Below are 24961 nucleotides of genomic sequence, written 5' to 3'. Positions count from 1 at the left end.
AAGGTCACACTCAATTGCTGAAATGCCCCTTCAAAAGTAATGATAATGTAATCATCAAACACAAAAAGAATAAGAAGAATGAATATGCCAGAGAATGTCCACATTTGCACACGTAACAATTATCCTGATAGAGCATAATGCATTAAAAAATCAAGGTGGCAATTACTCAATCATCCTGTAGCCTTAGGCCAATTTTTCCATAAACAAGGTTATCCAATGCCTTCTGGACTCAAACCAGCCTCACTCCCTTCCACTAGGCCCCCTCAAAGAATCTCCACATATAAAACCTTTCACCTCCCTCCAGAGAGAGCCAGAGGAATGCCTGCCAAATTCCTCTCTGCTGTTTGTTGGGGCTCACAGTGTTAGCAACACGGCTCAGAACCAAAGTGAGAAGTCACTGGACGAGCGGAGCAGAACTTCTGTGCTGTCGTTGAACAAGTATGACGGCAAAAATGAAGAACACATTTTTCTTCAGAATCTTTCCACTTTATTTCCATTCCATCAGTGTGTGCTTTATTAGGAGCAGTACAATAAAATATTCCACCCTGGCTGGGGTTGAGTGCCCCACATGGTTGATATTAACATTCCATCAGCTTTCTAATGATGAGGACAAAGCAGGGGGGGGGGGGCCTCATGACAGCATTGGCATGGTGCACACATTCCTGCACCAGACTGGCCAGAGGGCCTCTGCAGGGTGGTGGGGGGTCTGCGGCTGACATGCACATATGTGGTATTTTCCCAGTTTTGCAGGGAGGACGGACCCTCCTTTGGCTCTCACAACAGTCTTTTCTCTGGATGTTAATGCAAAGTGTTAATGCTGCATTCTAGGCCACTTGGAAAAATTGAAAAAATGATGCAGCGTCCAACAAGGACAAATGCAAAGGAACCCTCTTAATGTCAGAATCTCAACAAGTAATCCAAGAGGAATGCAGCAAGCTTCGTGAGGTCACATAAATACGACAGAATAAGCCAGAATACATCATACACAGCTGAGGCACATTTCCTCTAAGTTCTGATAATAAAACATTACTTGCAGAGACAGGTGTGTGACAACATGGCGGGATCAACATTTTTTAATGTGAGTTCAGATTTGCATACTCCCATTCAGAACACACAGAGGCATGGACGGAATGCACACTATACAAAATGTGTTGTGCACAAGAGCCCACACATCCGAAATATTTACAGTTGAAATACTAGAAATTAGGGTTAGGGTTCCTGAAGATATTTGGCTAAACTCTAATTATAAAATGTGAAAGTCGTGAGCAGTCACTACATGTTAGAGCCTATAGTGATCTGCCACTACTCCTTCTTAGAGAGCAGTGTTCATTTATCAAACTTGTATCTATTGTTCTTTTCCAGAAAATGGCAGTCTGATCAGAGCTGAAAGAGTTATTTGAATAATTGAATAGATTAGGGATATCACAAGAACCGATACTTCCATGCCAGGATTTATTATTCGTTTTTTTCTTTCGTATTGATAATCATGTAATTTCACAAAAACTATTTGGGGTTTTTAAAATGTCAGTCTAGTTTGTCTTTCCTTAATGTTTTTTCTTTTGGATTATATATATATATATATATATAGTGGAACTTTGCAGCTACTTTTACAGCTCACGGCGGCACAGGACATGTTCAGAGAGCCTGAAGCTGCTGAGGACCGGAGGATGGAAAGGGTTCAGGCAGCCTTAGCTTGTTGTTTAGGATGAGCTGGAAGTGGCAGGACAAAACAGTTTCAAGAGACAGATCAAAGAAAAACGAGACAGAAAACCCCCCAAAAAAACAGGTAACAATCAGAGCTCATCAGCAACGCAACACTGTCAATGTGACCTCAAAACAACTCTGTCTTCACTGTGAGGACAGAGAGGGACAGAGAGGGACAGAGGGGGACAGAGAGGGACAGAGGGGGACAGAGAGGGACAGAGGGGGACAGAGAGGGACAGAGGGGGACAGAGAGGGACAGAGGAGGATAGAGGGGGATAGAGGGGGACAGAGAGGGACAGAGGGGACAGAGAGGGACAGAGGGGGACAGAGAGGGACAGAGGGGGATAGAGGGGGATAGAGGGGGATAGAGAGGGACAGAGGAGGACAGAGGGGGATAGAGGGGGATAGAGGGGGACAGAGAGGGACAGAGGGGGACAGAGAGGGACAGAGGGGGACAGAGAGGGACAGAGGGGGACAGAGAGGGACAGAGGGGGACAGAGAGGGACAGAGAGGGACAGAGGGGGACAGAGAGGGATAGAGGGGGACAGAGAGGGACAGAGGGGGACAGAGGGGGACAGAGAGGGACAGAGAGGGATAGAGGGGGACAGAGAGGGACAGAGAGGGACAGAGGGGGACAGAGGGGGACAGAGAGGGACAGAGAGGGACAGAGGGGGACAGAGGGGGACAGAGAGGGACAGAGAGGGACAGAGGGGGACAGAGAGGGACAGAGGAGTCTGGGCTGTATGAGGCCACAGCTTATTTGTTTCTTCTTTGATAGTGTTTAAGAAAGAACTTTTGGGAATTCCAACTCTTCGTTGCCAATCTGAGTTTAATTGTGCAAGAATCCAGAAGGGCTCTGACAGGGAGGAACTTCGCAAAGGCCAATGATGCATTCAGGTGCTCCTCCGCTGCTCTGTTTCCCGAGTTGGGAAAACGTTCTTCCAACTTCGGTGTGTCCATGATCTTTAAAAAGCCATGTGGAAACAGACCCTAAAAAGAGGATCTGTTGTAGTAAGTTGTTTATAGCCATCAACCCAACACCACAGTTATAGTTTGGTCTGCCATGTTTCTGCGTCATATCAACTAAGCAAGTCCTGCAAAAAAGGGTCTGAAGACTAGGAGTTGGATTTATTGCACCTCACTCCATCTCTAACCACTCTGCTGCCTGCAGTCGGTGGACGTGTGGGGGGGCCCTGAGCCCCCTGGCAGGTACTTGGAGAAAATCCTGGCATTGCTTTCTCTCATCCCATGGATGTGGGAGTCCACCTTCTGGACCAGCTCCTGAGCCAGGAAGCTCTCTTCCTGCAAGAAACGAGAGACTGTTCCGTCCCCTGGAGAAACCGACAGAGGCTCCTGAGAGGGAAGAAGAAACAAATTGGTGGGATTCTCAAAATGATCTTTACGACAACTGTGGCTTATTCATTGTGATGAACATCACCATGGCAGAGGGAGACGGTATGGGCTGCTCTCTGGACTCAGAGTGTTCAGAGCTGGATCTTTGTTCCTCAGCAGCAGAGTCATTTAGACTTGGCACAGAGATTCTCCTGGTGAGTCTTGTGGAGGAAGAGGAGGATGCTGAAGAAGCAGGCCTGCTGTCTGGGGGACAGGAGGCCTGGGACAGGGTGTGCAGCTGCTGGAAGAGGCTCTGGATCTCTCCTGAGCAGAGACCGCTGGTCTGCAGCTCAGCCTTTGTTGCTGTCTCTTGCCTGTGGTGACAGATAAAGCAAAAGTTGGATAAAAGTTTAATTTTCTTGATCTTTTGAGCATGTGTTTCTTTGTGTGGCGGGCACCTGTCCTGAGCAGGCTGTGGGGGGGCGGTCTTAGCGTGATGGAGCAGAGCTTGTTGGTATTGGTCAGGACAGGTCCTGCTGGAGGCCTGGTGTCGGGTTTGCAGCTCAGAGAGGTCCTTCCTCAGCCACACGTTCTCTTGCTCCAGGCTGCACAGAGACGACAGATAACTGTCCCCGAGGGGCGCGGGCGAGGACTCCCCCCTCTGAGGACACAGTTCATTAGAGAGAGAGCAGAGGCAGGCTGAAAAACAATCACTGAAGCCATGTTGAAGGGAGACACTACAGGAGAATACCTTCTATACTACTTACTTTAGGACAATTCTTTTAGTATTGCGCATGCTTTCTGTTCAAATACATTTCCGAAACAATAATCTGAACAGCGGCAAAGCAAAAAGTTAAATTGTTAATGTTTGGGGAATAAAATGTGATATAGATCGGTCTATTAATGATAAATGAACGTAGCCCTTTGTAAGAACCTAAGAAAATATATAGGAATAAACTTCAAAGTTTGGTGTTTGTAGGTGATAGTACTGCTAGGTGCATATTTCTCGCTAAGCAAATTAAAAAAAAATGTTTGAGGAAAACAACATATTGTAAAATGTAAAGACACTAAAAATGGTAAAAACTAAACTTACTTTACTTTGGTTCATTCAAAAGATCTAGATGCATGTAGACAAAGCAACACAAACACTTAAATGCATGTTTTCCTTCCAGTACTCTGAAAGACCAAACTGTCCAAATGGACATGATGCTGCATCATGTTATTGCCTGGAGTGTCTCGCTTTATGAATAGAATGCCGTGTCATGAGTGAATAACTACATCATCACCATTAATAAGTTAGACATTTCTATAAGTTCTACACATGTCTGAATTAAAAGATGTAACATAATGTAAATGCAGCAGTTACATTTGCACAGACCCCGCATTTCAGCAAGCAGGAGAGAAGACTGTTTTCAGACTGCAGTGAAAAGGTTGTTTTTGAAACGCTAAAATAATGGATTGTAGCAGAATATTTCATTAGAAAACTACACATTTTGACTTTTGGAAATTATTTATTTAGTCAAATAATTCATGTAGGCCTATTATTTGTATTATATATAAAAAATAAATGTTTGGCCTTTAAACTAGCCTGCATTGACCCGCCATTTTAATCTAAATCTAGAAAATAGTATAATAGTTAAAATATTAATGTAATCTAATCTGAAACTCTGCAGAAAACAACACATACAGAATAAATACGAGTGGCTCTTTCTGTAAAAGTCCTATCATGTCTGAATAAAGACATAAAAAACACACATTAGCCAGAATAACAAAGAAGTTCACTTATGAGACACATTGTGAAGAAGGCTCATGGCTTACATGGGGTCATTGTGATCGTTGTGATGGAACTATGGAATGATAATGTCACAGGCTCTGCTGTGTGTGTGTGTGTGTGTGTGTGTGTGTGTGTGTGTGTGTGTGTGTGTGTGTGTGTGTGTGTGTGTGTGTGTGTGTGTGTGTGTGTGTGCTCACTGTTAGCTGGGCTTCTTTCTGTGCTGCTCGCCCCACCCCCCCACAGTGCTGCCTGATGCTGGATGGAGAGCCCTTCAGTGTGCAGATGGTGGCGTCTCGTTGGTGCAGCTCTGAGGTCAGTTTGGACACCTCCCTCCTCATCCCCTCCACCTCCCCACTGTGAGTCTGCCGCGCCCTGAGGAGCTCCTCGTTGACCTGTGGAAGGAATCCAGAGAAATCACAATACTTAAGACAGTGTAGGGCAAGGCATGTGTTTGGGTTGTCACTATTGGTTAAAGTTGGTGTGTGTGTGCGGTGTGGAGGTGTGTGTGTGTGTGAGTATCTCACAACATTAGGTGACACGCAATGTGGAAGTGTGCTGTTTATTACTAGTTTTGACTGTTACAGCGGGAGGAAGAATAGGGAGTATTCATTTATTTTGACCCCAGCGCAATCGCAACACAACTGTTCATTTTAGATTTTGTTATTGTAAGAGCATCATGTACAAAAATGACTTTTACCACAATATACAATATTTACATGAAATTAAAAGGAACGCAACTAAAGACTCTTGTTCTTTTTGTTTGGATACAGAGTCCTCTCAGCGGCGTGATTTTTGCTACAACACACACACAACTACAGTTTGACCATCAAAAACTCCAAACTGCCACAACACGAGCAGACAGAGGAGATCACTGACCTTTTTCCTTTCTGCCACAGAGGAATCATATTGTGCCTTGATGCTCCTCAGCTCAGATTGGTCAGCTTTCTGCCGGCTCACCCTCTCCAGACTGAGCAAATCAGAAAGACATTGATGGCACCAAACAAAGAAATAGAGTCACATTATGGCGCATTTCCACTACACGGTCGGCCTCGGCCACACTCGGTACGGCTCGGTACGGCTTGGCCGCGTTGGGCCTTAACAGGGCCGACTCACTTCATGCTGCGCTTCCATTACAGTTTAGGAACTGGGGTAGTTACTATAGTAACGCAGTGTAGGCGGAGCCGTGACGTCATCTTCAATGAGAACTCCAGAAACACAACACAGCCGTTAGCTGTTAGCACTCAGAGCTCACAGCTCGTCATATATGTTCAGAAACTCGACAAAAGTTAAACAAGTACAAACCACAGACTGCCTGTGTCATGGCGAGTACAGTCGCTGCTTTATTTATGTCTGTATAGGCCGTTGTTGTGAGTGTGGACGGTCAGAGCATATACTGCGTTAGCTTAGCCAATCTCCATTTAGAAAACACGCATTTTAAAAGGTTTTTCGCCTGCCGTCTGTCTGCAGACTTGTCAAAGCATTAATTCATGGTTTTTACTAACCGGTATCAGTATGTTGTTACTTCGGCATCATTTTGAAACGTGTATTACAATTAAATCACGGTCAAATATGTCCATCTTGTTGTAGTTCTAGCCCTCTTGCCAGCGATTCTCTCTCTAGTTTAGCATACTCAGCCCGACTCAGCCCTGTTTGTTGGCCCCGATAGAACCACCATTTTGTCGGGCCAGAAAAGAGGTGAAAAAGTGGCCCCGGGCCGGGCCGGGCCGTAACTAGGCCTAGTGGAAGCGCAACCAAAAACGGGTACGGCACGACACGGCACGCTTAAAGCGAGCTCCGCGCTGTAGTGGAACTGCGGCATTACTGTCTAAAGAAATAGTAATGTGGCCAGCTCTCACCTCTCTTTGAGACACGCCACTTGAGCCTTGAGATGATCCTCACATGCTTCAGCGCAGTAAAGCTTGGTGGCCGTCTTCTCCAGATCTTGTCTGAGGGTTTCCACTTCGGCACAGCCCTGAGCTGCCAGGCAGTCCTCCAGAGAGCTGAGGAGACACACAGTTCTGTTCAACCTTCTATAAAACTATATTTTATATTTTATACTATATAACAGTACAGCTATAGACTACGATCTCAAAATTACACTCTGTCAAAATTACACTCTGTCCGTCCCCTCAGTACGCACGGAGCTTAGGAAAAAAGCCATATCATACTCTGCCCCCTCGACCTGGAACACACTTCAGCAGGAACTTAAGCTGACCAGTTTGATACCCATCACGGATTTTAAACTAATTTTAGAAAAGCTGGAGAAATCATCTGTGGGTGTTTGCACCTGCTATATCTGACTACTGTATATGGATTTCAGTGACTACTTTTTACGATGTTTTATTTTAGTGTTGCCTCTGTGTTTAGTGTCCTGTCTGTCTGTAACTTTGTGTGGTAGTGTTACCACTGACAGGTCTCTCTTGAAAATGAGACCTTGTGTCTCAATGAGATTTTACACCTGTATAAATAAAGGCTAAATAAAAAAGATATTCTATGGAAGCCCTGAGAGACAGGGCAGTTCACCACTACCCCGGTTCAGTCAGACAACTCGCGTGTTTCTTGATATGTTTATTAGAAATTGCATATAGTTTGAGTTTGGTGTCTAGGCTTGGGCCTCATCACTCCACAGATGTACACAGAACATTGAGTGATGATTAGATAACTATCCCCCCGAGCCTACAGGTGGAAGCTGGGATGGTGGTGGGGCCGACCTGGCAGCTTAAATAGAGCGGCAGGTTTAGCAGCATGTGTTTGGTTGGTTGTAACGGCCCGTCCACACAGCAGCGTGCGTTGAAAGCTTCACCATTCACTTGAATGGGGTGACGTCACTTTTCGTCGAACTGCATTGTGGGAAGCGAAGCGGAGCTTTGCTGGCATGGCTTGCTGCAAAGTTGAGAAATGTTCAACTTTTGAAGCTTCTGAAGCTTCGGTGGAAGCGTCAGCCAATCAAATCCCGTTTATGCAAATCTGCCAGTACAAGCGCTAGCCAATCAAACCGTGTGTATGCTGGGAGAGACACACTGCAGGTCATTTCTTCATATTCCAAAAAATGGAGCAAGCTTCAACGCACGCCGCTGTGTGGACGGGCCGTAAGAGGGACGTCACGTGTAAATGTATCATTAGTGCCCCATTTCTGAGGGATGATAACCCACAAAATATTTACCCTGTGTTTAGAATTATTTTGAACATGCTGTTAAACATTTAAGAAAGATTCCATGGCAAAACTTTTTTTGATCTGTTCAATCAATGATTCAAGATTAGAAAATGATCTTGGCCAAATTAATTTACCCAGCTGTTTCAGAAGGTTTTTTTAAAGGAACTTAGAAACATTAACCTGGCCAAACCTTTTATTTTCACCAGAGCATAAGAAGAAACTGGAGAAGTTAGTAAATGGATCACCAGAAAATGTCTTCTAAATTGCCTCTCAGGACTAAGGCCCGCTCACACGGGAACGTTTGCGTTTATGCACAGTATGCGTATTCAAAAAAGTCTTCCGTTCACATGCATTCGTTTCATTTAACGTGTCTGTTCAAACGAGGCCGCTGGAAACGCTGTAGTACATATGCCGGGACTGTAAGTGGCGCTGTAACTTCCGCCAAAATACACCAAAAGCAGCGAAGAAGAGCAGCCTGGAGCAGCCCCGCAGCAATGTTGCCATGGCTACCCTTCTGTTTATGCCCCGCGGTGTATTTAGCAACATGTAGTTCATGTAATTCTCCATGTCCACTTGTTGCTGATGGTTGTGGTAGAGGAGCTGTAGATTTTGCACTAATATCTGTAGCATGGTCAGTAGCAGTAGCACTAGCAGTAGCTACTGACAGGAGGAAGTGTGTGTGTGGCGATTGCTGGTATTCAGCGGGATATAGTCATTTCCTCAGCATGTAAATATATGGATAAATGCAACGGGGAAGTTAACTGAAAGAAACCGAATCTGTGGATATTGCATCTACCGACCAAGAAGCACGTCTCCGTGGAGAGGACGGCTCAGAAAGAGAGAGATATTCTCTACAAACACCGGGTGAGATCGCTCCTCTGGGACACGCCGGTCCTCGGGTTTCCTTTTTTTGTGTGGATTATAGCCTGAATAGGCCTACAAACATTTCTCTTTTTGCCGCCGACGGGCGCAGGAGCAATGAACAATAATGGCCTGGATTAGGCAGTAAAGACAATGTTGGTGTATCGCAGAGCGGACTGTTTAATTTTGTTTGTGTTGTTTGGCTGGAAAATTGTCAATATAATGGATCAATGCATGAAATCTGACTCTGTTTATTTTGTTTAAGGAGTATATTGGGCGTTAACAATTCTGGTTTGCCTTTTTTATAATATTATTTCATTCAAGAACCCCTTGTGCGTTTAATTAACACAGCTATTTTTGATAGTTGCTACAGCAGTGAGCAGCAGAGGCGGGGAGAGGTGGGGCTATCGCTATTTTTTCAGGAAATATTCGTATAGAGGCGATTACACGGACTCTGTTGACCCCCCAGAGCGTTTCGTTTGCAAATCTATCCACCTTGGGACCCGTTATCGTTTGTGGGGTCCGTTTCTATCGGCCTCGTGTAAATAATAGGGCTATACGCACGCGAAACTATGCAGATACAAGCAGTTTTCTCCTCGTGTAAACGGCGCCTAAAGCATTATCCATACAGCAGAGATTGGCCCTCATCAGTGCAGCTGCAGTGTGAGGAGAGACTGCCCTCTTGTGTATCGTTGCTGTACTACATCATACACATGAGCAATCCACCCACCGGATGACTTGATTTTTAGCCTGCAGGGCTTGGGTCAGTCTGGCAGTTTCGTTGGACAGCCTCTGGCGTTCCAGACCAGATGTTTGCACAAATGAATCCTGGGAGTCCAGCGTGGCGTGGAGCTCCTGCCTCTCCTCTGAAAGCACCTGTGGAAAGCAGCAGTGGATCCTCAGCTGAGAAAATCCCATTCTAACCTCCTACACTGCACTACATGCACACATTATATTACATGACATACATTTACATGATATATTATCTCACACAAACATTATAGATGGATTCATAGATATCCAGGTTAAAGGGAAAATATAAACTCTAGATTTTGGCTTGGACTATCCCTTTATCTATCTCTTTATCAAGCACCTGATAAAGCGCTTTAGAAATAGAATGTATTATTATCATTATTATTATTTAAGTCGTGGACACATATAACAATGATGAATCTGATTTGGGCGTGTCAACTGAGAGGGACGGTTTGGACCTAGTAGGTCTCACTCTTAAGTCTTCAGATGCAGATTTTTGAACACCTGTGATATTATATATGTGTGATGGCCGACTGGTCTTCAGGTTTGTTCAGATCTTTAATCTCAGACTGCTCGTGTTGTTCCTACCCCTGAGCTGAGCTGCTCTCTCTGTCCCAGCCACAGCTCCAGCGGGCGGAGGCGCTCCAGCTCCAGCTCCTGAGAGTGCAGGCTGCCCTGAGCCTTCTGCAGCTGCAAACACACGCGCTCCCGCTCCTTCTGACACAGCACCCCCTGGGACTGGACATAGAATAACAGAAAATATGTTTAAAAGTAACTGGCCTCCACTTCGCTTCAGCGTTAAAGTCTGACTTGGCATTACATTAGTTTTATTTTACCTTCATGAGTGTGAGCTCATCAGTCAGGCTCTGGTTCTGGGCCTCCAGCTCTGTCACTTGTTTTTGGGACTGGATGTGTTGCTGCTCCCACTCCACAGAGCGCTGCTGGCAAACCTGCAGACACAAGGATGAATGAACTGCTCTCAACCAGCAGGGGTAGTAAGTGCAATCAGTATGTGACAGGTAATGTAAGGAAATAAGCGTTGGACTAATATTGTTGTACCTGGAGCTTTTCACTGAGGCCAGCCATCTCTGATGCTTTGGTATTTGCTCCTCCACTGGACTCCTTCAGCTGTTTGCGCTGTAGCTTGAAATAACTTCTCTTTAACTTATCCAACTGCAGGAAAAGATAGTCAAATTCAAATTTTAATCAGACACTTTTTAATAACTTTTCATTCAGCAAACATATACTAAAAAATAAGATAAGAAAAAGATTGACCAATACAATTCTCATTAAACAAAAAGAAACATAACGGAAAAGGAGAAGGAAGAAACATTGTAGATATCTTCAATAATACTCAAAATGAATATAGTATTTTTGGGTGACATATTTTAAATGGTTCGTTGATATGTTAGATATACCGGAAATGCAATTGTTGATATCAGTAATTGTTATTGTAACTAGAAAAAGAGGAATTACTGATATCTATTATTACATCAAATATACACTCAGGGTTCCTGCAGGTTTCACCAACTCAAATTTAAGACTTTTTAAGACCTTTTTAAGACCACTTTGAATAGAATTTAAGACCTGTTTCACGGCAAGAAAGTATGAAGGAAAATTGCTATGAAAGAAGAAATACGTCCAATAATTACATGCGTGTATGGGTTGGGATTTTTTTTTTAAAATCCTATGGAGCAGAGAGGAGCTGTGGATTATTGTTATTGATGAATGCATCAGTGTTTCTTAGGGTCAACAACACTAAACTCACTACTTACAATGAAAGCGTTTAGTTTATTTAATAAATGAGCACATGTTCAATGTGAAAAGTGACAGTACATATAGATTAGTTGCAATTTGGTGCTATATATATATATATATATATATATATATATATATATATAAAATTTAAAAATGAAAAAAAATTAAACACCTTGAATTTCAGGGGGGGCGCGGGGGTTCGTTGGCGGGGCGGGGCGTACACTGAGTACACAGAACTGTGATAGTGTGTTAGACAAAAAGTGTGTGTGTGTCTCTGTGTGGGTGTGTGTGTGAGTGAGTGACAAGAGCTATATTCAGAGCTCTGCTGCCTTCATGCTGTTGTATGATTGGTGTTTAGCTCCCAGGGTATATGCAGGAATCCTGAAGTCAAATGTAATTCCTTTTAAGACCGTTTTTAAGACCCTTTCCATACATTTTAAGAACTCATCGCAACTTTGAGTTTTAACCAGTTACCTTGGCGACACACTTTACCTCACATTGACTATATACAGTATTGATTGTCCTTCCTCCTTATCTTCCAACCATTTGGACGCAGACTTGCATTTCCCCATAACGATGTTGTTTAACAACCGGCGTAAACGGACCTTCGCACGCTATCAAGCAGTGAGCGTGCGATGTCCTGTTCAGATGACGTCTAATCCAACGGGATGCCATAAATAAAGTACACAGAATCACACTACACACCTACGCAATGATTACATTCAGGCACACACTAGAATACAACCTCTTTGGACAATTTATATACTTATTGAAAACAAGCTACAAAATGTAATACCTTGGAAAATGCCGTTTAACACTTTATAATACTTTTAATAGCCTTCATTTTCGCTAAATTGATTTATCAACTTTTAATACTTTTTAAGACCCCGCGGACACCCTGATACAGTATGGTAATACGATTTGACGAGCCAAAATGTGATTTCTACATATGATACTTGTAACTTGTAAAATAGATGCACAGATACTACTTTGCAGTGATCAAAATGAAATGTCATCACATCGCAAACTAAGATTATTCAGTTTTTAAAGATAGAAAATGATGTAGTTGCTCTAGAATTTATTTATTTGATTAAACTGGAGTTGGAAACATACATACATACATACATACATGGGCGTAATTTTCACCCCCCCCACTTTTCAAAATCCCGTTTTGTTTTTTTACGCAAGCGGTCATCGTCACGGAGGAGCACACAGCGTCTGTTAGGGCTGCTCAATTAATCGTATTTTAATCGCAATTACGATTATGGCTTGCAACGATTACGAAAACGTAATTTTTTTTGTATTGGTTTTTCAGTTGAATTATACTTAAAGTTCAGGGTAATCAACTGTTAAAAACATATTGTTCACATTTTTTTTTTTAAATGGATAATCGTTTTTAATAATCGTGATATCAATTATTGACCCAAATAATCGAGATTATGATTTTTGCCATAATCGAGCAGCCCTAGCGTCTGTGTGTGTGTGTGGCACGAGCGCACACACACATAGAGAGAGAGAGAGACACATAGAGAGAGAGAGAGAGAGAGAGAGAGAGAGAGAGAGAGAGAGAGAGAGAGAGAGAGAGAGAGAGAGAGAGAGAGAGAGAGAGAGACAGAGATATAGAGAGAGAGAGAGAGAGAGACAACAGAAAGAAGAGAGAGAGAGAGAGAGAGAGAGAGAGAGAGAGAGAGAGAGGAGAGAGAGAGAGAGAGAGAGACAGAGAGAGAGAGAGAGACAGAGACAGAGACAGAGAGACAGTGCACCAGTTACGGGGGTTGTTGTAAGCATCTGGTGCTAGCTCGGAGCTAACGGAGATTAGAAGCTGTCTCAACAATAAGGAGAGGGAGAGCTCTCTCCTGTGGGACTGAGAGAGATCACGTCAGCTCAGGGAGGTAAAGGACTCTCTGATACCCCTTTCACACCAAGGCTTTTCCCGTTCTAGCTCCGTGCTAGAGCTTTTCTGGTTCAGAACCGGTTCTTCGGTTTAGCTCCCGCTCTGTTCACACCACTCAGAGCCCGACTGGTGCTGCCGCTGCTGCGTCATGACGTCACAGTTTACGTCGCTGATTTTCTCCCCAACGGCGCCAACTACAACAATCGGGTCGATGATCGTGTTGCTTTTAATCATACGAAGCCAGATTAAATTAAATAACGACTTCTCCAACCTTATACTTTTCTCCAGAGTGCCGTGGTTCATTGTTTATTAATGTGTTTCAGCGGCATAACAGGGGTGCACATAACTGGTACGCAGGTACGCATGCGCGGCAACAATCTAAAATGCGTACCGTAACTTGTGTCACAAAGCGCATTTGCGTACCGACGTACTTGTGAAGCTTTTCCAGAAGGCGGTTAGATCACCGGACGACAGAGTCGGTCTCCGTGTGCACAGACAGGGCTGCTGTTAACGTCGGTCTGTACAGCAGCCCTGCGCTAAAACAGCTGATCACAACGTTCACACGCTCCGCGGGTCACGAAGCTCTGTACTCCACCCCCCCCCCCCCATTGACAATCATGAAGCGCTGTACTCCACTACCACCCCCCCCCACCCCCCGTTGACAATCGCCAGAAGTTGGAGTACCAAGCACTGACTCCAGGTACTCATCTGAGTACCTCACTGAGAAAGTTGTGTGCACCCCTGTTTATTACCGACCGCTGCAGTGCTGGCTGCTCTTCCACCGGAGTTTATTCTCCCGTTAGCTCCGGGTTAGCTCACACGGCTCTAAAGTATTCACTGTCTGACTGTCACACAAGCAGCTGTTACATATCCCCAGTTCCCCTTAAGTGAATGTGTGTCAGTCTGAATTGACGCTGTTTGGCATCACAACGTTGTTATGAAAGTTTCTCTGGTATAACATGGGTGATGTTAGCATAGCAACCGAAGCTAAACGGACTACTTGCTAAGCAGTTTTCTACAGGCACATTTTACCGGCGTATTTTTCATTATGATTCTACTTGTGATAGTCGGACATGACAACCTGTGCAGCCCATGTATTAATTCCATCCGATAGCTGCTATAATAACAAACAAAACGTCTGTCTCCACAATGATCAATAACAGCGAACAGATGGTCAAAGTAAGGTACAAATAAACAGAATCACACGAAGCCTGGTTAGTGTTGCCTGACTTTATAAAGTGTGTTTTTTTTTAACATGTGTGTGGTTGCGTTCTAGTCACTTTGCTCAGCACTACTGCTTGTTACAACTTTGATTTGCCGCACTCGCCTTAACTGTTAGCTCAGGTTAATCTCGCCCCCCTCCGAGGTAAGCGCGACGTATGCGGTTCTTGCTTCTAGACGGACAACTTTTTGGTGCTCGAAACGAACCGGATTCCGGAGCTTAGAGGCTGCTCCGCTGCGGTGTGAACAGGAAAAACCGGTGCTTTTCAAGCTCCAGCTCCGAACCGGCCCTGGAACCGCGTTGGTGTGAAAGGGGTATGAGGGATTAGATTGTAAACTTTAGTCTAAGTGATCTCAGTGGCTCTCAAACGGTTTGGTCATCTTTGTAAACAAATATTTCCATCTATTTAATATAGTTGTAAAAAACAAGTTAAGAAATCATTCCAATATAGGGGAGTGATTAGTAAAATATGCAGACTAGGTAAAATAAAGATAGGAGAGAGGAGTTGATCAAATATGTGTTATTGGTTGTGAGCATATTCTAATGGTTTTTTGATTATTGAAATATATACAGTTCTGTTTCATCTGAGTGCTGTATCCATAAATCTCTTAATGTTGCCCTCAAAGTGCACCAGATTGATGCTTTAACTTCAAATTAAAGAAACAAATCTTCCCGGGGGTGCATGCCCCCGGACCCCCCTAGAGGATGTGAGGTAATCACAAATAAAACAGGTTCACATAGATAGGATACTAGATAAGTGTGCACACTCATTATATACACTACACATTTTTCTTGGACTTGTTAACACCATAGTCCCTAATATATTTGTAGAAAGGCAGGAAATGGAATTAAATCCAGAAAATGTTTCATTGCGGAGGACGCCCTGTTTTGTGTCCCCCCCCACTTCTCAAACCAAAGTTACACCCTTGCATACATACATATACACATACATACATACATACACATACACATACACATACACACACATACATACATACATACACATACATACATACATATATACACATACATACATACATACATACATACATACACATACATACATACATACCTCAATAAATTAGAATATCGTGGAAAAGTTAATTTATATCATTAATTCAATTCAAAAAGTGAAACTCATATTATATATATATATACACACACAAAGTGAAATATTTCAAGTCTTTATTTGTTTTAATCTTGATGATTACGGCTTACAGCTAATGAAAACCCAAAGATCAGTATCTCAGAAAATTTGAATATTACATAATTAAAAAAAAGGATTTTTAAAACAGAAATGTCGGCGTGTGTATGCACTCAGTACTTGGGCCTCCTTTTATTACTGCATCAATGCGGTGTGACATGGAGGCGATGAGCCTGTGGCTCTGCTGAGGTGTGATGGAAGCCCAGGGTGCTTTGATAGCGGCCTTCAGCTCGTCTGCATTGTTGGCTCTCGTGTCTCTCATCTTCCTCTTGACAATACCCCATAGATTCTCTATAGGGTTCAGGTCAAAGTTTGCTGGCCAATCAAGCGCAGTAATTCCATGGTCACTAAACCAGGTCTCAGTACTGTTGGCAGTATGGGCAGGTGCCAAGTCCTGCTGGAAAATGAAATCAGCATCTCCATAAAGCTTCTCAGAAGAAGGAAGCATGAAGTGCTCTAAAATGTCCTGGTAGACGGCTGCGTTGACTTTGGACTTGAGAGAACACAGTGGACCAACAGCAGCAGATGACATGGCTCCCCAAATCATCACTGACTGGAAACTTCACACTGGACTTCAAGCAACTTGGATTGTGTGCCTCTCCACTCTTCCTCCAGACTCTGGGACCTTGATTTCCAAATGAAATGCAAAATGTACTTTCATCTGAAAAGAGGACTTTGGACCACTGAGCAATAGACCATCTCTTTTTCTCCTTAGCCCAGGTAAGACGCTTCTGACGTTGTCTCTGGTTCAGGAGTGGCTTGACACGAGGAAGGCTCAGTTGTAGCCCATGTCCTGGATACGTCTGTGCGTGGTGGCTCTTGATGCACTGACTCCAGCCTCAGTCCACTCCTTGTGAAGATCCCCCAAATGTTTGAATGGCCTTTGCTTTACAATCCTCTCAAGGCTGCGGTTATCCCTGTTGCTTGTGCACCTTTTCCTACCACACTTTTTCCTTTCACTCAACTTTCTATCAATATGCTTGGATACAGCACACTGTGAACAGCCAGCTTCTTTAGCAATGACCTTTTGAGGCTTACTCTCCTTGTGGAGGGAGTCAATGACTGCAGTCTTCCCCATGATTGTGAAGCCTACTGAACCAGATTGAGAGACCATTTAAAAGGCTCAGGAAACCTTCGCAGGTGTTTTGAGTTCATTAGCTGATTAGAGTGTGACACAATATTGAACTTTTTCACAATATTCAAATTTTCTGAGATACTGATTTTGGGGTTTTCATTAGCTGTAAGCCGTAATCATCAAGATTAAAACAAATAAAGCCGTGAAATATTTCACTTTGTGTGTAATGAACCCATATAATATATGAGTTTCATTTTTTGAATTGAATTAATGAAATAAATTAACTTTCCACGATATTCAAATGTATTGAGATGCACCTGTACATACATGTAGAAGAGCTGTTAATGAGAGATGTCTTAATACATGTTGACCTAGATCATCAGTGAAATGAAAGCATTTTGAACTTGTTTTAAACTGTGTGATGGACCAAGCCTCACCTCCTCGCGGAGCCGCTGCAGCTGCTTCTCGTTCTGGGTAACCATCTCATGTCGGCCCGGCTGCACCTCCTCCAGCTGCTGGCGGAGCAGTCCGATCTGCAGGCAGAGTTTTCACAGGAATGGTGTCGGAAAAATGTGGCTACAATTCCAACAGTGATGATAACACATGGGACATCCAGAGTCAAACTTAAGATAATAAGAAAATAATAAGATAAGATAATAAGAATAATAATAATAAGAATAATAATAGTAAATAATAATAATAACAATTATATAATAATAATCTATAATAATAATAATAATAATATAATAATAATAATAATACATAATAATAATTGCGCTGCAATACCGCACAACACTATTCTTCAAAATGACATCGGAGATGAATGATTGAAGTGGAGATGGTCAGTTTCCAGATTTCTGCGTCAGGAAACAGAACACTAATTTTAGGAAGGATCTGCTGCTTTACCTCCAGGTCCCTCCGTTCAACCAGGTCCCTGGAAGCCAACAGCTCCTCTTCGCCTCTCTCCAGCCGGAGCTCCATGGCCTGAGTCTCAGCCTCCCACTCCCTCCTCTGATGGTCGATCATTATGTCGATCTGTCTCATCAGCTCCTGAAGCTCCGGCTCGCATGATGACAGCACAGAGCTGGAATAGAATACATATATATATTACACATTTAGATGTGGGCTAGACCTTCGAGGATACCACATAATTAAGAGCTAACCATCACTACGTGATTTTAGTATTATCTCAAATTAGTAAGAAATGCACTGGCTTTAGCCACCCTACCTTAGGTCAGGGTTCTGCAGACATCCCAGAGAAGCCTCCATCTGCTGGGAAATGACACGCTCAGCGTTAAACTTCACTTTAACTTGCCTCAAGTTAGCTACATGCAAAGTTAACTAACCTAGCAACCTCAGACAGCATTGTCGTTACTACCTAATACAACCAAACTGAGCTGTAACCACGCCAGTTACGTACGTTGCGTGGGTTGAAATGGGTAACTAACGTTAAATCAACTTAAATTGGACTGTGGAAAAGTCTAAGTACAGCAAGAAAATCCTTAGCAAACGTTTACAAGTTTTAGAGCGACAAATTACTTTTGTTTACAATGTTAACTGAACTACACAGCAGCCAGCACAAACTCGATTTCCTGATGTAAGGCGGTAACTCCGCCTCCAACCTGTGACCTCAGCACGCTGTACGTCTAGTGTTAGGGGACTCTGCCTCTGCCTGCAGGTATGGCTAATCATAGGCTAAATTAATCTCTTACCGTGCACGGTGCACCTGGCATCAACAGGCTGTTGTATTAAATAAACATAATAATCCAAGTGTCTAGCGAGTTAAATTACAATAACTATAACTATGTTCCACATTCCATATTTTGAATGCCTGGGGACAAACTGTTACTGGGACTTCAATGAACAGTGAGACGATGTGTATTCCACACTATGATAGTTACACAAAAGCAAAACGAATATGCAAATCAAAAGGCTCATCCTGTTAGGTGAGTTGATTAAATTCTGTTGTATCGGTCTTCGTGAACACGTGGCTCGTTGGTCTAGGGGTATGATTCTCGCTTCGGGTGCGAGAGGTCCCGGGTTCAAATCCCGGACGAGCCCATCCTTTTGATGGTGGCCACCCTTTTGATTAATGGTGGATGCCGCTCCTAAATGAATAATAATAATGCGAAGCTAAACGTTTAGCGTTAGCGGTAGTTTACAACACAACCACTGCGGTACAATGCGATGTACTTGCAGAGAAAGTTTGACGCTGTATGCCCTTAATACGAATCACCATGTTGTTCTTTTTAAATCATTTACCCATTCGGTTTGACATTAACGTTGCGGTCAACTGGAAGCTTCTTAACCACTTAACCGCTGTACCATCCTAAGAGAAATGTCGGATAGGTGGTATTAGTTAAAAATCGAGTAAAGTCTTCATAGAAATACCTAGACTTTAATCATTATAACCAACACAAAAAGGTACAATATGATCAGCAAACCAGTTAGCTATATATCAGCAATAATTCAAGAAGCACGTATGGCTCGTTGGTCTAGGGGTATGATTCTCGCTTTGGGTGCGAGAGGTCCCGGGTTCAAATCCCGGACGAGCCCTCCCTTTTTCTGCATTACGTATGGTCATTCATCTATTCATTTCATTTAATATACCCTTTGTCATTAATGAATGCATTTTAATATACCCACATGTATAATGACGTGATAGACGCTTTGAACAGGGGAGTGGCTACAGGTGAGATATCACGGTTTGATTAATTCCCCTTCCAAGCCGCCTTCTTTAACCCGCACCAGTTTCTCCACCTGCCCTCCCACACTAAACAAAGAGCGTCACCACCACCCAGCTGTTGTGCTGTTTGTCTGGGCCGTGAGAAGAGAGAGGGCTGTTTCTGTTTCTCCCCCCCCCCCCCCCCCCCCACACACACACAGCAGACCAGACGAGCTGCCTCTCCATTCACTGCAGTGCTGCTCCGCTGTGCACTCCGAAGGGACAATACTCTGTGTTCGGTCTGAAGCAGCACTGAGGAGTAACGTTTTACATTGGCTTCCCCATACTGTAAGTAGGCTTTACAGACAATATTGTTATTATTTTTAGCTTAACTTGTTTCCATCAAATATAATTTTTAGTGTTGGATGCTGTTTTTTTTTATGGTTATCAATTTCTGTTATATTTAACTTTATTGTCAGCTACACTCTTCTTGGCTATATTTAAAACATACATGTTTGTTATCCCCTAACACCTAAATAATGATATAGCTGAAGTCATATTATAGAATTACCTATACATCTTTAAATAAGTCAGATGTATTTTCAATCCAATTTAGCAAGAAATCTAAGTATTTAAGTATCCTTTTATTTGTATACTTCTCTCTGTTGTACTTTGCACATTCCTTGAACAATTTTGCATATTTCTGCTACTACAATATACTAACTATACTAATACCAGTGCTATAAACTACACATTTAATTCAGATATATGTTTATATATATATATATATATTTTAATATTCTTTACTGAAATATATTTGTGTCAGCTTTCATTTTAATACAGACTTTTGATTTGTTAGTATTTCAAATATATATATATATTTTTTTTTTATCTTAACAGAGAGGAGAAAACTGGACCCCTGCAGGAACCATCTACTTCAACAAGCCTTGATCGTCAGGTGCCTGATATCAGAGCTTTTCTCCTGGACAAACAGGATCCACATCATCGCGTCACTTTGATCCTGCAGCCGGACCATGGTTCTGTGTGAGGACGGAGAGTGCAGCGTGTGCCTGCTGCCCTACTCTCGGACAGACAGGGTCCCCAGGGTGCTGCACTGCAGACACACCTTCTGCCAGCTGTGCCTGGAGACCATGTCCCAGGCCCGGAGCGGGCTGCTCACCGTGGGCTGCCCTCTGTGTCGAAGGGTCACCGGCGTAGGACGGGGCCTCGGCCTGCAGGAAGCTCTGTGGGTCGACAGCAAGCTGTGGGAGCAGATACCGGAGGAAGAGGACGCTGAGGCCGAGGAGGAGGAGGAGGAGGAGGAGGAAGATGGACTGAAAGCAGAAGCTGAGGAGGAGGGGACGGAGTCCAAACAGGAGACCTCGCTGCGGGCAGAGTGGTGGGTTTAAAAGTGTAAACAGACACGTATGTGGTCATTAGCACAAGTAATAACCCATACTTATTTTTGGGCTTTCACATCTATTTACACGTATCTATAACCTTTTGACCTTTGACATCTTGAGTTATTTTCTCAAAACAATGCTTTTCCAGAATGCCTCAAAGGTAGGGTAGGTAAGAATGGAGAAACCAGCTCGAATAAGCTAGAATTTGAAAGTACACAACCGAAAAAGTGAATTGCCTACCCTACCTTTAACTTTTCCAAACCAAAAACATGCAAATTGAGTATAGTATGAGAATAATATCCCTTTAAAACCAGTGTTGAATTTGAAGAATTGGAGAAGATTCCTGCCATAGCTCCCCCATTCACACGTTGGTGTTAATCTGCACATTTGTCCACAAAGCTTCTCATTAGCGCCTCGGCTCTGCAGGGCCACATTTTGTTGTAGAAGTAACCCTATTCAACTTTTGCTTTTCAGTGCTTCCTCCAGGTCTGCCAGAACAAAGCTGAAACTGCCTGGCTTCTTCAGGAAGTTCAGTTTAACGAAGCAACACCAAGAGAGGATTGTGCCCGGCAGTAATGTGTAAGTCCTGACTTTGGGAAAATTAACATAAAGAAAAACGGAAGGGAAAATAAGTGTGTTTTTTCTTGTTTTTAAGGGAAATGAAATCGTGGCGCAGGCTTTCAACTGAAGAGACTGTTTAAGAAGGGAGGAGGTGATGTGGCAGATCCTCTTAGGATGTTATTAGCAGATGCTAGACGCCACAAGAAGACGACTCACCCCTCTGAAGAGAGAGAGTCCAGGCCGTTAGAGCCAGGAATCCATTTGTGTTGCTGTCAGGACTTTGTTTGTCTCCAGCCAAAGGTGCCCCGTGTCCCCATTATTTATTCTAGGCCTAATTCCCCCAGCTGGTGCGTTTGGTTCAGCTGTCCCAGGGGGACTCACACCCGGAGACCCCCTCGTGACAGATGGTCTCTGAGGACCTTCCCTTCTGAACGTTGAACATAACTTATTGTTTTTTATTTTATTTATGATAGCTAGTAGGCAAAGTATTAAATAAAACTATTTTTGAAAGAAAAAGTGTTTTTATTTACTTGTGGAGAGAAAAGAATCATGAGCAATTCTGTACTTTACAAAATGCATCATTTATGACATTACGTATGTATTTAAGTGACTGAAAAAAAAAAAGTGAATGCAGTCGGAGATTTCTGAATGTGAAAATGAGTTTTGTGGGCTAGAAACAACAAAAGCATGTCACAAAAGACTTGTTCAGCCATGAAAGTGGATTATAAACTCCATTCAGTGAGCATCTGGCAATATTCCATGCTGCAGATATTAGAATAGTGGATCATCACTGTTATGGGAATGGACTTTATTCTCTTGTGCACACATGTATGTGTACACACCAGTTCAGAAATATACAGCATTCTGAGATACATGAAATCTCACAGAGGTATTACAGGGTTTGGCTTCTCACTCATATTAAGGTCATGTGATTTGGCTCCAAGAAATCCGTTAGTAGTCCAACTGGTTTGATTCCAAAGTGGTTGGAGCAGGTTTCTCAACTGTAATCCTTGATTGTGTGTTATTTTTCCTCTCGGTACCATTTCAGTTTTCCCACGGTTAAATACTATCCGATGACTCGCCACACAGGGAGCTCCTTCCAAAGCTGTGATGATCTGGAATCAGCAGCTGGCTGTCAGTCAGGAGGACCAACACACTGCGCTGTGAAAGTGGCTCAGTTTCAGTTTCGCAACATTCACTGACTCCCACAGCTAGTGTTGGTCTCTGGGCCTTTAAGATGGAACAGAACAGGAAACAACTCCCAGTGCAGGGAACAAGAACTCATATTCTCCACTTGAGTGAAACAGCATTGCTACAAGGTGAAAACAATGCAAATACAAGATCCAAAAAGATCCTGTATTTAAAAGTTTATCAAAACAAAAGTGCTCTTTATCGCAATGAAAAGTCTGTAACTGTCATACGTTGTATACAAAGTACTAGTACCTTAAAATTGTACTTCAGCACAGTACTTGAGAAAATGCGCAGGTTGGTGTGCTCACAAGTAATGAGGAAGTTCTCAGATCAGGTCCCACCTCAACAAATAAACATCTCTAGAGGGGGAGTCTTGTGGAGTCTTTGCAACAGACATTGTGCAAGACAGTTTCCCATAGCTGACCGTTACAGCAACACATTCCTGTTTGGGTACGTGTGTCCCACGGACTGTGGGTTGAGTGAAATATACTCAAATACCTTTGCAAAATTGCAAATCTGGGACTAAACTAGGACAGACTTCAATGGAATGTTAAGTTCACTTTGTGACTATAACTTTAAGTGTTACCGTTAGTTTGTCTGTCTGTTTTCACAGAGAAGAAATACTGTTAGATTTTCATGAAACTTGGTGGAAGTGTGAAACATGAGGCAAGACAAGAACATATTGTTTGAGCAGATCCTAAGAACAGGGCAGATGTCTGAATGGACGCAGCCCTGGCTGAGGTCTTTGCTCTTTTAGTGCCCAACAGATGCAAATGTGTTTGAATAGATTTAAAACTCAGGCACGATTAGTAAAAGCCTCACAGTGACTAAGACATGTTTAACATTGGGACCAGTGGCTCGTTATTGTGCCCCCCCCCCACAAGGCTCCTGTGGCCCCAGCCATACAGCAGGTATTAACTGATGACTGTCTCACAGTAGAAACCATGCGTGCCACAACATGTACAAATACTTGTTAACACTGTCACAACTATTGCTTAATTACTGGTAACTACACCAGCAGTTCCCTGTAGGTCTGTGTGACGTAGCACCATACCACCCGTCAATTTTTAAATGGGTTTATTGCTATTTATTTTAAAACAAATGTTAAGTAAAACCACAGAATACCCTATAATAAATAAAGCCAGGCAAATATGTCTCTTAATTCTGGCAAATGATAAAACATAATTCTAGAAATATACTTTTAGGTTTATTGTAAATGTTTTTTTCATGAATTGAATACAGGATTTTAGTTTTTTGTTAGAAGTGTTTGTTGTTGTAATACTAACTTTGGCAACAAGAGGCTGGTCGCCCCACAGAGCGTTGTGATAAAAACGTCTCATAGCATTCATGTTTGCTTCCAGCTCACACAAGGTTAAAATATAGTGTGTGAGCAGGTTTTGCAATATATCCGTCATGGCTTGAAAACATGAAGGCTGTGAGTTCTGTTAACAACATGAGGGAGTGGTGCTCTTCAGCCTCACGTGCTCCACATGAGAAATACATCAAACTGAGAATGTTGCCACTCCCTTTTCTTCCAGCTGTTTCACTGACGGAGAAAAGGGAACATCGGAAAATATTCCTGTCAAAACTATTTTTCTTAACCAGTTTTTCAAGACATAAAAATATAGGAGAAAACTATTTAGTCAGACCTAAAAAACATATATATTTTCTTTTGTCTTGTCTTCCTGTCCAAAAGTTGATATTGTCATTATACTTTTTTTGGTCAATATTAACATGATCATAGAATGTAGATATTACTGTAATAATTACATATTCACACCTTCAAAATGTAATTTAACTTTAATTTCATGGATTGCTCAAAGTATGAGCTTCAGTTTGTGTATTTTTAAACAAGAATAAACACACACACACACACACACACACACACACACACACACACACACACACACACACACACAGTAAGGTGTGTGTTCATAGAAGCAGATGTGTGTACAGTGTGGAAAAGAATGTGCAGGGGAACAAAAACACTCACTTTGGTAATAAGACATCTTTATTAATCATTTGGAGAGACATGCTAGATCTCTGTACAGTGTGAATGAGAGCAGAACACACACACACACACACACACACACACACACACACACACACACACACACACACACACACACACACACACACACACACACACACACACACACACCCCGGGAACCTCCGTCCTCCCCACCGACACGCAGAGACATCTGTCCCTCTACCGGGTCCATTTCCAGGGATGCTGAGATGGGACTCTAAAAGGGACTCTTCTTTAAGGGAATACATACAAAGGGACTCTTCTTTAAGGGAATACATACAAAGGGACTCTTCTTTAAGGGAATGCATACAAAGGGACGTCTAATGAACTGATTGGTCATTTGTCCTCATTTAAACATAAATACCCATTGAGTGATTTTGA

General features: G+C 42.9%; 2 protein-coding genes and 2 non-coding genes across 8 annotated transcripts; 3 read left to right on the top strand and 1 right to left on the bottom strand.

Annotated features, from left to right (window-relative positions):
• Nucleotides 1–2365: 2365 nt before the first annotated feature.
• cep63 (centrosomal protein 63) lies at nt 2366–18393 on the bottom strand. 5 transcript variants are annotated; one of them, XM_034140899.1, is made up of 14 exons: nt 18271–18393; nt 17960–18003; nt 17638–17815; nt 17169–17264; nt 10638–10751; nt 10415–10528; nt 10167–10316; nt 9556–9701; nt 6667–6810; nt 5687–5777; nt 5008–5202; nt 3495–3697; nt 3143–3410; nt 2366–3057 (listed from the first exon to the last, which is right to left on the bottom strand). In XM_034140899.1, the coding sequence occupies exons 2-14, from the start codon at nt 17998–18000 to the stop codon at nt 2854–2856; spliced, it is 1944 nt and encodes a 647-aa protein (XP_033996790.1). In that variant the 5' UTR covers nt 18001–18003; nt 18271–18393; the 3' UTR covers nt 2366–2853. The 5 variants fall into 5 exon arrangements, with proteins under 5 accessions (XP_033996790.1, XP_033996789.1, XP_033996787.1 ...); XM_034140898.1 differs by having other exon boundaries at nt 18281–18334; XM_034140896.1 differs by having other exon boundaries at nt 18078–18332.
• A 327-nt stretch (nt 18394–18720) lies between these two features.
• trnap-cgg lies at nt 18721–18792 on the top strand. Its single transcript has one exon. It is a non-coding gene; the product is annotated as a tRNA-Pro (tRNA).
• A 423-nt stretch (nt 18793–19215) lies between these two features.
• Nucleotides 19216–19287, top strand: trnap-ugg. The gene has a single exon. It is a non-coding gene; the product is annotated as a tRNA-Pro (tRNA).
• A 317-nt stretch (nt 19288–19604) lies between these two features.
• im:7152348 (uncharacterized protein LOC559250 homolog) lies at nt 19605–21876 on the top strand. The gene is made up of 4 exons (XM_034140903.1): nt 19605–19744; nt 20297–20795; nt 21274–21378; nt 21455–21876. The coding sequence occupies exons 2-4, from the start codon at nt 20431–20433 to the stop codon at nt 21498–21500; spliced, it is 516 nt and encodes a 171-aa protein (XP_033996794.1). The 5' UTR covers nt 19605–19744; nt 20297–20430; the 3' UTR covers nt 21501–21876.
• The last annotated feature ends 3085 nt before the right edge of the window (nt 21877–24961 follow it).

Source organism: Trematomus bernacchii, unplaced genomic scaffold (assembly GCF_902827165.1).
Source record: "Trematomus bernacchii unplaced genomic scaffold, fTreBer1.1, whole genome shotgun sequence".
NCBI lineage: Eukaryota > Metazoa > Chordata > Actinopteri > Perciformes > Nototheniidae > Trematomus > Trematomus bernacchii.
The sequence above is the reverse complement of the archived record's forward strand: the minus strand, read 5'-3'. Positions and strand labels throughout refer to the sequence as shown.